This window comes from Neomonachus schauinslandi, chromosome 5 (genome assembly GCF_002201575.2).
Source record: "Neomonachus schauinslandi chromosome 5, ASM220157v2, whole genome shotgun sequence".
NCBI lineage: Eukaryota > Metazoa > Chordata > Mammalia > Carnivora > Phocidae > Neomonachus > Neomonachus schauinslandi.
This window is the reverse complement of record NC_058407.1, coordinates 132551697-132564385: the sequence shown is the minus strand read 5'-3', so window position 1 is coordinate 132564385 and position 12689 is coordinate 132551697. Positions and strand designations below refer to the sequence as shown.

The 12689-nt window shown below is 50.9% G+C and overlaps 1 protein-coding gene across 2 annotated transcripts in view; it reads right to left on the bottom strand.

Annotated features, from left to right (window-relative positions):
* Positions 1-1579: 1579 nt before the first annotated feature.
* Positions 1580-12689, bottom strand: part of ASB13 (ankyrin repeat and SOCS box containing 13) — an 18909-nt gene continuing 7799 nt past the window's right edge. The window contains exons 4-6 of one of the 2 annotated variants that reach the window (XM_021696676.2): positions 10607-10741; positions 5355-5546; positions 1580-4155 (exon numbers count right to left, since the gene is read on the bottom strand). In XM_021696676.2, coding sequence (XP_021552351.1) covers positions 4028-4155; positions 5355-5546; positions 10607-10741 — 455 coding nt within the window. In that variant the 3' untranslated portion in view covers positions 1580-4027. Of the gene's footprint in view, positions 4156-5354; positions 5547-7620; positions 7712-10606; positions 10742-12689 lie in introns of those variants that run through there. The other variant, XM_021696678.2, reaches the window with a different exon arrangement.

The following is a 12689-nucleotide window of genomic DNA, read 5'->3' as shown; positions in this document are numbered from 1 at the left end:
ACAAGGTCTCATAACGGAAACAGGACCTCGTAGCCAATGGGAGGCTGAAAGGTATTCTTTTTTTTTTTTTTTTTTTTAAAGATTTTATCTATCCACTTGACAGAGAAAGACACAGCGAGAGAGGGAATACAAGCAGGGGGAGTGGGAGAGGGAGAAGCAGGCTTCCCGCGGAGCAGGGAGCCCGACACGGGGCTCGATCCGAGGACCCTGGGATCATGACCTGAGCCGAAGGCAGACACTTAATGACTGAGCCACCCAGGCGCCCCGGCTGAAAGGTATTCTTAAACAGAATCACTTTATAACAGCTCCACGGATCTCATCCTCTTTTTTTAAAAGACATTTCTGCCTTTTGTTCCTCCTCTGTGCCTTAAATTGTTACTGTGAAAACAAGAAAGGCAGAGAGCATAGACCCATGTGTCTATTTGCCGCCCAACGTGAGCAAATAGGAGTATTCGGTATTTGCTTCATAACTTTGTTTCAAGAAACGAAACAGCACCGAGTTGAAGTTCCCTGTGTCTCTCCCCAAGTCACACACCCCTTCCTCACCCGGTGACCACAGCACAGCGTGCGGTTCCATGATTTCATGCATTTCCTACACGCTCGGGCATCCTCAGATACTTAGGCTGCTTTGTATTTCAGTCTATACAAATGGAGTCATATCGCACATAAATATAGGCTGGCAACTTTTTTTCCATCTGCTGTTAGAAGTTTTAGATCTATTAGTGTGAAAGCATAGAACTCGAATCCACCTTAACCGTAATAGAGGATAGGCATTCTATGAATATACTCTGCAACTTAGCCCTACTAACAGAGCCTTTTGCTGTTACCAACCCTACTGTTCTAAACGTCCTCACGCTGTCTCCTTGTGATATGCCTGAGTTTCTTTAAGTTTTTAAAAGGAGAAATTCCTGGTACATGTGGTATGCACTTCTAGTTGTCCCAGACATCATCTACCGCCTTCCAAAATACACGTATCAGTCTGTACCCCACTAGCAGCCTGAGCCCCATATGCCCATAAGGCCCATCAGACCTTTCAATTTTCATCAAAATGACACTATATACTGATATCTTTTTGTTAAATTAAATATTCACTAATTTGCATTTCCCTGATCACTTTTTTTTTTTAATTTATTTATCTGAGACAGAACGAGAGAGAGAGCACATGAGAGGGGGGAGAGTCAGAGGGAGAAGCAGGTTCCTTGCTGAGCAGGGAGCCCGATGCGGGACTCGATCCAGGGACTCCAGGATCATGACCTCAGCCGAAGGCAGCACTTAACCGACTCAGACACCCAGGCGCCCTTCCCTGATCACTTCTAACCACCCTTTCCCATCAGGGGACATTTGAGGTTTCTCTTTCGTAAATTTCTTGTCCAGAGTCTTTGCCTGTTTTCTTTCTTCTGTTGGGTTATTAATCTTTTTTTTCTAAGATTTTATTTATTATTTGAGAGATTGAGAGAACAAGTCGGGGGAGGGGCAGAGGGAGAAGCAGACTACTCCGTGCTGAGCAGGGAGCCGATATGGGACTTGATACCAGGACCCGGAGATCATGACCTGAGCGGAAGGCAGACGCTTAACTATCTGAGCCACCCAGGCACCCTAATCTTTTTCTTCATGATTTCTAGGAGATCTTTATTTTGTTTGTCATTTGTTATCTGTGCTGCAAATGTCACCTGATCTGTCTGATGCACGTCGAGTTTTAAAATGCCAATGCAGAGGTCTTCTGATCTGCTTCTCCTGAAATAAGTGGGACTGTCCCAAAGTCAGAAGAGAATCATTTACACAGCTATAAGCTCCACAAACATCAATAAAGCCACAGTATACACATACCCACCTAACTTTTATGTGTGGGGAGCTCTTTATACTTTTCAAGGCATCTTTTAATCAGCTAACTTCAGCCTTACCAAAACACAGGCTATCGGGGCCTCATGTTCTCATTCATAAGATTCAGGACTTGACCATCACTGTCCTTTTAATGATCGGAGTCTGACCTTTCCTCCCTCTAGGGCAGCTGGGAAGATCCGCGCTCAGAGGGGCGGAGCAATGCGTCTACAGTCCCCCCCTACTCAGGGTACAGGTGGGATCCATGTCGATTACATCTCAGTAAGGCAAAGGGAGAAAAGCTACAGGAGGCCCTAAAATCTTAGTCACTGACATCTGCACTAGGACACAGGCAGGAAGACGGGAATCTGGGAGACGGGCAGGGCTCCATCACTGGAAGATGACAGCGGCCCATCAGCGTGTCTGCTCCCAACAAAAGGGCCTTGTGCATGTCAGGGTGGACTCTTGTGAAGCGATTTTTATTGAGCAGTGAGTGTGGGGACAGGTTCTGCACTCAGTGCTCCACGGGAGGAAGCGTATCAGCGTTCATGGCTAGAGGCCAGTTTCTGTTACACAGATGGATGGGCAGAACCCCGTGATTTTGTTGTTGTTGTCTGTACATGCAAAAGCAGCCATTTACCTCGAACTTGGATCTCACATGGTACCTGGATAGGAGCGACCCATTCTCAGAGCTTAACGAGGCACCATTGTGACAATGGCCTCCATGTCATTTTCAAAACAGAAAATGCCCATTGGCAGCTACCGTGAAACTCTCCGCACATCTGGGGCCCCGCCAAGTAACTCTGAGCAGAAGAGACACCCCAGGCGTGCAGCACAGCTGGCCTCCCCCATCCAGGCTCCTTCCGCCCCACACGCTTCCCCCTCCTTGGGAGCATCTGGGGACATTCGGCGGCTTCGGGCACGACTCCCAGCAGCGTTCACCGGTGGTGCCCTCCCGTGTCCTCAGAAACCAAATACACCTGAACTAATTATGCAAACGTCCTCTAGTTTAACTGCCTGGTTTTTGTGTTTTTAAATTAGGAGAGAGAATCTGACACAAGTGCAGTCTGAATATAGTACTGAAGAGTTCACCTCATGGCCGAGAGTGTAGAATTCGTTTCTATTACTACGGGAACAGGCCGGAAAGTGTTTTCTTTCTCTGCCTTGGGTAATGAGTCTGATTCCTACACAGCTCAAAGCACTCGGACAATTCCTAGAACATCACAGACGTTCCGTAAGTATCTGCACGATGCGCAAGTCAGTGGTTGGTAATGCCGGGCGCTGGCAACCTCCCTCTCCTACCAATTTCAGAGCCTCGAGAGTGAGCAAACTTTAGGGCAGGAAGAGAATCCGTTTGGCAACTGCAGAAACAGATGAGCAATCATCCCTAAAGGGTGTCCTAAGGGTCCTTCATGTTGGAAACAACTCCTCCTGGAATACGCACGGACACACCTTCACGTTATCTGTGGTTTTGCAGACTCGTTAACAAAACCTAAGTGCGGCAGCCTATGTATGCTCTAAAAGATTTTATCCCCAACATAAGCTGTTTAAGAGCTGAGGCCTGAAAAGTTCCTAAGAAACATTGTGCTAGTGTGGGGAATAAGTCGCCCGAGGCTTCCCCGACCAAGACCCGAGCAAAGTCCCCTGAGTGATGGGTCTACCTGGGTACAGGTGGGCCTTGGAAAGTGCCCACCAGAGCTCCAGAAAAAATTGTCCAAGTAGCAGGATGTCATCAAAGCAGCTGTCCGGGGCCACATGGTCAGGACCCAATCTCTGCAGCACAGGCTTCTCCCTTTGGACACCCAGGGCCACCCTAGTGCCGAAGGACTCAGAGATGGCGCCAGGTGCCCCGGCCTCCCGGGCAGCAGGGCCCTGAACCCCCAGCCCCAGCTTGGCCTTCCCCTGTGTCCTTCCCGAGAGTCCCCCTGAGGAAGGTCAGTGACAGGAGGATGCTGGATGGCTGGGACCGGGCGGAGGGAGAGCAAAGTGCCTGCAGAAGATGAGGCAGGGCCCTCCCAGGGCCTCGGAAATACGCTCCGGAGTCTGCAGAGAAGACAAAACAGGACAGCCAGCAGGGACTCAGGGAACGCTGTTCTTTCTCTAGCAGTCGGGCGGCTGCAGACAAGGGGGGCGGTCCTTGTGGCCCAGCCGCTGGGCTCAGCGAGGCCGGCAGCCAGGGGGGCCCCCACCTGCCTCCCAGGCCTGCGGCTCAGTTGTAGGAAAGGTAATCGATGAGCCGGGGAGGGATGTTCAACTTGGTGATTTTCTCCAGTCCTCTGACGCCAGTGGCCCTCCTCAAGCTCACCCTGCAGAGCTGCGACAGGGTCAGAGGTGTTTCTGAAAAAAGGGAACAGGAATCACATGCGGTCAGCTGAAGGAAGGAGCGTAACATCCTCCAACTTGGGAAATAACCAGGGTGGAACCGGAAATACCCCCTTTCCCTGGAGCTGGGACGCGGCCTGCATGCCTTCTCCGGAAGGCTACCAGGAAGGACAGCCAGGGACCTGGGAAGGAAGACCAGGAAATGGAATTTAGGGGGCGTCCACTGGGCTTTTATTCTGTGGGGTTCTGGGGAGTTTTTTTTCTTTTCTTTTCCATAATGTTATAACTTGGTACACAGATTCATCAGCAAAGGACTACTCTGTGGCTAGCGGGCTCGTTTGTCAAACTTCCAGATAAGTAAGGGACAGGGCAAGGGTCAGTTGCCGGGCAAGTCCTAGGCCCTGCTCTCACCGCCACGAGCCGCGGGGCACAAGGGGACCCGGGGAGAACGCACACACACCACAGAACAGCTCTGACAGACACAGCACGCAAGCCCATGTCCTAGTCCCGAGGGTGAGGACCTTGGATGAAAGGTGAAGCCTGCAGCCATGGCTCGGGAGGGCGAGCAAACCAGGGCCAACGATGGAAGGTCCCTGGGGGCCCCCAGCCGCTGAGACACCTGCAGAGCAGTCGGCCTTTTACAAGGATTCAATGCTTTAAAAACCCACGTATGCTGCAAATATCTGCTTGATAAATATATAAATTAGCCAAACGGTATTCTCAACTTATGAAGATTTATGAAATAAAAAACTCTTTGGGAGGAAAAAAAAAAAAGAAATCCTGGAGAAATTCATTTTCCCGTATTACTTCATCCCCCAAATTATTCGGATGCAGGAAAAGAAATACCCTCCAGGAAATGTTTGACACGTACGGATGTATCTGCCTCTAAGTTCATATGGATTTTGGTTGGGTGGGGCCGGCAAACATTTGAAAAAATCGGGGTTTTTTCCCCAACCGAGAGGTGTCTGAAAGCCTCTTGTGGTTGCAAGGCTGGGTAAATTCATTTAAAAATCTGTACGCAAAGAAGTCTTGTCCTCCGATCATATTTGTCCCTTGTCTCCTGCAGGGTGGGGTGGCTCACAGGGACTCGGGATGGTTGGCCCGCTCGGACACGATTGGGCAGACTGTCAGAACAGAGCTTCTTGCAGGCTATCTTGCGCAATGCTAAACCAACCAACCGAGCACATTCACACGACAAGGACAGGGTGGCCTACTTTCGTAGAACTCCAGGCACTTGGCAGGTGCACTGCTGTTCCACACGTAGTCGGATGGCTTCTTTCCCCGGTTGTCCCGTGCGTAGATGTTGCCTCCAAACGCAACGAGCATCTCGATGAGGTCAACATTCTTCACCTTGGCTGCGTGATGCAGGGCAGTCTCGTGAAGCTTTGCTGCATTCACATTGGCCCCTGCCAGTCCGGGGTGGAGAACAAGTATCACCAAGGAGAGGCCGCAGAGTCAACAGAAATGTCGGCTGGTACTTTCTCGTTCGGCACAGTGCACAAAAGCAATGCCCCAGCCAGGAAAGAAAGTCAAGACAGATTCTGCTACAGCCTTTTCAGAATCTTTTTTCAAGATCCCAAAGAAAGCAGTAATTACTTTTTTTCTGATGGTAAGAGAGCTACAGACCGATAGCTGTAGGAAAGTAATGTAACTGGAAACGGAACCCCGAAGAAGAAAAAGAAAACTTCCCTGTGAGTTACGAGGCAGTTCTAAGACCCCGTACAGGCTGTCCCCATGGGTCCTGAGGCTCTGAGAGCTCAGGCAAAGCTACAGAAGCTCTCCTGCTGTTCCCACTCGCGTGCACACTGTTCCTGCTGGAGTGCACACACAGTAGGCGCAGGCCGGAGGCTCTAGAAAGCTGTGCTGCAGGAATGAAGGAAGGGTCCTTAAATGTAAATATTCTTTCACAAAAGAGACACGCATAGGGAATGAAGGTCATGTTCCCCAAACACCCTCCGCAGTTCAGGTAAGAGATGAGGTGTCGTACTTGTGAATTCAGCTCTGCCACCCACCTGTTTTCAGGATAGTAGTAGACGTTATAGTAGGGGTGCCCGGGGGGCTCAGTTGGTTAAGCATCTGTGGCTCAGGTCATGATCTCAGGGTTCTGGGTTTGAGTCCTGCATCAGGCTCCCTGCTCAGCAGGGAGTCTGCTTCTCCCTCTCCCACTCCCCCTGCTCATGCTCTCTTTCTCTCTTTCTCTCTCAGATAAATAAATACGATCTTTTAAAAAATAGTGGATATTTAGAAAGAGGCGAACAAGTAGCTAATTACAGTATTTTTAGATGCATTAAAAAATAAAGATTTTGATAAAAATAGGATTTGTGTAAAACATCTTTCATAGGGTACAGCCATCACCAATTCTATGCAAGGGGATCTCTGGGACCCTTAGGATTTTTTTTTTTAACCAACTTCTTTGAAGTCTGCTCCTAATGGATAAGGAGGTTATAAGAGAAAGGGGATGGGAGAAAAGTATTTTAAAGAAGTCAAGCAAATAGCCCAGCCCCCCCCAAAAGAGATTCCAATCACAGCCATAAAATATCAGGAAAGTGGGGTTAAAAGAAATCAGATCACCAACATATCTCCATGTAATGATAAATTTAAAGGAAATAAGGGGTGTAAGGCTATTAGGTCTCCTGTCCCACTGCTCAAGAGTATTTGGAAATTCTGGTTCCTGACTTAAAAGCGTTTTGTTTTTGTTTTTTTTTTTTAAGATTTTATTATTTGAGGCAGAGAGAGAATGTGCGAGCACGCACAAGTTGGGGGAGGGGAAGCGGGACAAGCAGGCTCCCCACTGAGCCCAACAGAGGGCTCCATCCCATGACCCAAGCTGAAGTCAGATGCTTAACCAACTGGGCCACCCAGGCACCCATGACTTAAAACAGTTTTGATCCCCTAGTAGAACCTAAAAACTGTGTGCCTATCAGCAGTCACCCCAACAAGATAACACAAGTGCAGCCAAAACTCCCAAGTCAGGTCAGGGCAAAAAAATCCCTCAGGAAGAAGGCTACATCACCTAAGTATTTAATTCAGCAGATATGCATTGCAAAAATAATACTGAAAGGCAATACGTTAAAGAAAAGAACCGCCCCCCATGTAACCCCCACATCGGGGGTGCTCTTCCAATAGCTGCCTAGAAGAATAAAGGATTTCATAGTTGCAGTCATAAAGCAAATAGGAGTGCGAATGCGAGACGCAAACTGGTAACGAAAAATAAACTGTAAAGTGTACAGAATCTAAAGTGCAGGACCTGTCTCGCAGGTCATTAATTGTGGCAATAATCTTGCCAAGTGGGAAGGAAAGGGACTGTCTCTATTTAGCAAGAGAGAAAGGGGCACACGCGGTCAAGGAGAAAACTAGGGGTAGGCTAGCTCTCAAACCATACCGCCCTTCCATCCCGTTCACTCCCAGGATACAAGGCCGCGGCAGGGTGACTCTTTCCACAAGGTGGCATCCCAAGGTACAAGACAGGCCGTTCTTAACCTGTGCTCTTGGCTCCTTTGGCCTGGGCGTGACACAGACTGGAGATCAGGAGGGGACGCTGGTACACGCTGCTGCTGGGGCAACTGCAGACCTGAGCACACAGAGTACATGGGGGTGGGGGGGACTTGAAAACACAGGCCAGGCCGGAAAAAAACAGCAAAGAGGGCAAAGTCTGTAACACGGCACCGACTGTCAATTACAAATACATGCCTCAACCCGCCCGGTGTCTCTTACAAAACACATACAGAGGAAGCACACACACACACATTAAAACAGAGAGCTGGGGCGCCTGGGTGGCTCGGTCGTTAAGCGTCTGCCTTCGGCTCAGGTCATGATCCCAGGGTCCTGGGATCGAGCCCCGCATCGGGCTCTCTGCTCAGCAGCAAGCCTGCTTCTCCCTCTCCCGCTCCCCCTGCTTGTGTTCCCTCTCTCGCTGTGTCTCTCTCTGTCAAATAAATAAATAAAATCTTTAAAAAAAAAAAACAGAGGGCTGGGGGGCAATAATAGAGGAAAGAAGGAAGGGGGGAGAAGGTGGCTTTGTGGGGACCGATGATGATAATGTGCCTTGAACTGGGGGGGGGGGGGGGAGGGAGAGAAGGGGAGAGAGGGAGAGGGAGGGAGGGAGGGAAGGAGGGAGGGAGAAAGAGGGGGGCTCAGGGAGAGAGGAAGCCAGCAAAACAACTAAAGGCATCCAGGCATTAAAACTTCTCAACCTCATGCTTCAGAGAAAAAGGGGTCAAAGTCTGATTTCAAAGCACAATAGGATCAAAGTGGACTCAGAGTAAAGCCTTAAGCATGCACAGAGAAGGGCTGACCACGCGCGCCAAGAAGCTGGCAGGACGGGGACACTGAGGCCCCAGCAGATCGGTAGCCAGCACCCTCCCAGGCGCCTCTGAGCACTTCCTGCGGCCGTTACAGTCACTGTGACTTCGTGGGACAACTGGACAGCTGGACCGGCACTAGCCCCAGCCCCCTCCTCCGCCACACCACCCTGCAGCTGGGGGGGGGGGGGGTCCGTGAGCACCTGTTTTCCAGAGACCTGTCCGAGGCTTCCAGTGGATTTTCCAAGGGCTCCGTGACCAGAACCACTACTTTCAGAAGAGCCCATATGCTGCCCTCTTCTCTGTACTTTTTTGTATGTGGGAGGTTTCCCACAGCTGAAAACATTTTCTTTGACAAGAATCCCTGCAATCTAGGAAGAAGATGCTCTAGGAGGCGACCGTCCACGTCTACAGTAGCAGGCAAGTCCGGAGGTGCCAGCCTGGCGGCAGCGGTCCCCCTCCTCCATGGCGCAGCCTTCCCCGGGGGGGCTCTAGTCTAGCCCTCATTCCATCCCCAGGTGTATGCCTTCCCACTCGGACCCACCCAACTGAGCCCACACCTTGCAATGGGGGGGTGGGGGGTGCTGGGGTGGGATGGCCTGGCCTCCAACCCCAGGGATGGGCTCTGATTGGTTAATCCCTCTCTCCCCACCCCCAGGAATTGGTTCAAATAACCTGGGCCTGAGCCAATGAGGATGTGGCCGAGCCTGGACAAAGGGGCTGGATTAGGTTCGGACCCAGGACCCAATTTGGGCCCCTGGGACTTAAGGGAAGTGTGTGGGAGACAGCTGGAGTAGTGGTTTCTCACTCTTATGAGAAAACTACCCAAAGCCTTGGGAAGAAAAGTATTTGGATTTGAGCGTGACCCTGATGCAGCCATTTTCAGCCTGTTAGGGACGCCAGGCATAGGATCAAGCGAGTGGGGTGGACAACGGACCTGAAAGATTCAGAGACGGTGCCGGCTTGATGCTGCCGCCAACCCTCAGAGCAAAGTGACCCTGACACCTGCCTCCTTCTGATCTTTTCAGTCACCTGGACCAAGACGTCCCCTCAGCCCCCTGTACTTGGTTCCCGTTACTTACAAGAGTAATCGGTTCCATAAAGTCTTAGTCAATACAGAAGGCATGTCGGGGTTCAAGCCCCTGATTCGAGCCTTTCCCCTCCAGCCACCACTAAAGGGACTAAAGAAAAAAGGGCAGCAGGTGCTCTGGGGACAGTTGTTGATTGTGATACTACCATTTCGTAAGCTCAGCAGTCACAGCAACTAATAACCCTCGGTTGATGGAAAAGCTGAGTGATTGGCTGGAAGGCCTAGGACTACTCATCTAGATGTTTTATCCTTGTGCAAAAAAGAAAACCACCCCAATGGCTAGCCTGACACAAAATAAATCCTTTTCACTAAAAACATGTAAAAGTGGCTCATGAAAGCAAACAAGACTCCCGAATAGAAAAGCACATATAACTGAAGCTCAAATGACCGTCGTCCGGAGAGAGCTCGTCATCTTTCTATTCCTGACCAGTTTTGTTTTTATCCTAAGTTGCACCCAGAATGGCTGAGCTAAAATTTTCCAACAAAATATCTACATTGGTTTCATAATGAAAACTCCTTGCCAACACCCACTTTGGCTACATTTTAAAACTGCAGTGGTAGATAGGTCCTGAATCCAACCTTCACTTGACTGGGCTAGGTCTTATTTCATTTTTTGTTTTTCGCCTTGGGACCCTCCCTATCCTGAGCCTTTTTAGAACATCCGACAAGGACCTGGATTCCAAACGTGCTACCAGCTCCTTTCCCCTGGATCCTCCCACCTCCTTCTGACTCAGCTGCAAACTCATCAGGCAGGTACTGTGGATGGTCTCTACAGCTACCAAAAATAATGACCCAGCATTCATCGAGCATCAGGTCCTGCGGAAATGTGATCACAAGTCCTTCCAACAACCCTGCAAAGTGGGGCTTATTTTCTCCAGTTTTTTAGATATAGAAACTGAGGCCCAAGGTCCCAGCTGGTGGGTGGGAGAGCCAGCTTCAAAGCTGGTCTGTCCGATTCCACTGCCCAGCTCACGGCCAGCGCACGGTGCAGGTAAACAAAACACCTGCACTGAGGCACGCATGCGTAAACGCCCAACACCAACCCTGAGCAGCACAGGGAGAAAGGCCGACGTACCTGCATTAAGCAGCACTTTGACGCAGTCCAGATGCTCCCGGGCACAGGCAACATGAAGAGGGGTCCCAAAATGGCAGTCATGCGCTTCCAGGTTGGCCCCAACGTCGATAAGCAGCCTCACACATTCAGAACTTCCTTCAAACACGTGGAAAAGGATGAGAACCGTGAATGAATGTGTGCATTTGCAATAAGCCTGAGGGAGCGGCAGGTGGACAGGTGAGCCCCATGCCGGGTTGCAGGGGGAGGTGAGGCGAACAGGAGCTGCGGCCCAACCAACCTTGGTTTACCACCACGTGTGGTCCTAGGGAGCTAAAGAAGTTGTCCCTTCTGAGCCTGCAGGGTTCTCCGAGGCTGCCTGGCAGCGGGACGGGGAGAGAGGGCACAGCCGACCCTCTTGGGGGAGAGCAAAAGGTCTGGCACTACCACCCTGAACGGCCGGACTCTGCTCCTCAGCAGGAAGGACGGTGCCCCCCACCTCCGGGCTGTCTCCCAAGCTGTGTCGGGAACGCCGGGCCTGCAGGTGGTCTCCTAAAGATGCTGGCAGCCCGAGTCCAAGGCTCCTGGATGAACTTCCCTAAGCCTCCTTACCTCGGAGGTCCCCTGCTCTTCTCCCTAGCAGGTGCTTTTCCTGCCTCTTCACGGCCATCTCCAACTCGGCTTGAGTGCAGGTTCGTTCTGTCCCAGGCTGCATCCTCTCTCCTCACTTAATCATGCTTCATCGTTGGTAGCTACCAAGTTTCCACCTCCAGCCCTGAAATCCAGCCTCTTACCTCCAGCCCTCTGCTGGCCATGCTCTTGGGGATGTCTTGACCATGGCAGGGTCCCCTCCCTCCACTCCCAGGGTGCCCCTGTGCCTGGCCAATCTGTCTCCATCATCGGCATCACTCCTGAGTTGGCTTTGACCCTGTGCTCTGTTCTCCCTCATACTAAATCCTGCTGATCCTTCCCCAAAGCCTTCTAAATGAATCCATCCCACTTGGGCTCAAAGGGCTTTGTGCTTAGATCACTGCCACGGCCGCAGTGATCTCTCCACATCAGGATACCACCCCCTCCACTCCTCTACTGCAGAGCCGCAGACTGCGCCACCCCAAAATAGTCTACCTTAGCATAAGGATTATTTTGAGTTTAAGGTAATTAAGCAGATACAAGAAAAGCTTGTATTTGCCTAAGATCAGGACACAAATTTATAAAGATGTCCCTACTGCCCTCCATGTGGAAGGACAAATGACGAGAGAAAATTCCAGACACTTACCAGCCCAGAGAGAGCACCAGAGGAAAGCATGTAACAGGGTGGAGTATGTAATATCTAAACAGGAGATTGCTCCTGTCCAGTCCCCCATTCTGCAGGCCGGGAAGAATATACGCAGAGAGACGCAGGTGTGAAATGGCATGGACACTGGGCAGCTATAGGCGGGACTGGAGAGCAGGTTTGTGTGGGGCAGCGGTGGGAGAGGGCTCGGAGAGCTCCTGAGCAAGGCCCAGGCCACCAACCCTTTACAGACCATGCCAAACACTTTGGCCTCCACCCTCTGGCCGCGGGGATCCCCCAAGGATTTTTGAGGAGTATCTGGACCAACTGCACGATCATACATAGTGTCTTGGGTTTCATAAAGTGTCCTTGGAACTGTACAGTGTTCATCTGACCTGGATGGAAGTGGTGTGGTCTCAGCACCAGATCCGGGTGACAAAAGATGACCTCCCTGGGAAGGGGGGTGAGAGGCAGCAGAGAACAGTGACTGAGAGGAGCCACGGGAGAGCATGCACCCACCCCCACACCAGGCAGCGAAGACCAGCATGGTGCCAGCCAATCAAAACATCAGCCAGAAGCTTGCAACCTTTGCTCAAAAGAGTAGAATCCAAGCTCCTTAGTCTGTCATTTAATGATTTCCCACCTGCCAGTCTTGCCCTAAATTTCCAGTCTTCTCTGTTGCCCCTCCCCTGGGAACTTTGGGTCCAGTAAGTCACTTTCTCTGTGCATGGAGTGGCCTTCCTCTTACCCTCCCACCATCTGAAACCTACCCATTCTTGCAGGGCAACTGAAATCTCACCTGTTCCGAGACTCCAGGATGAGCCCTTCCCCCCC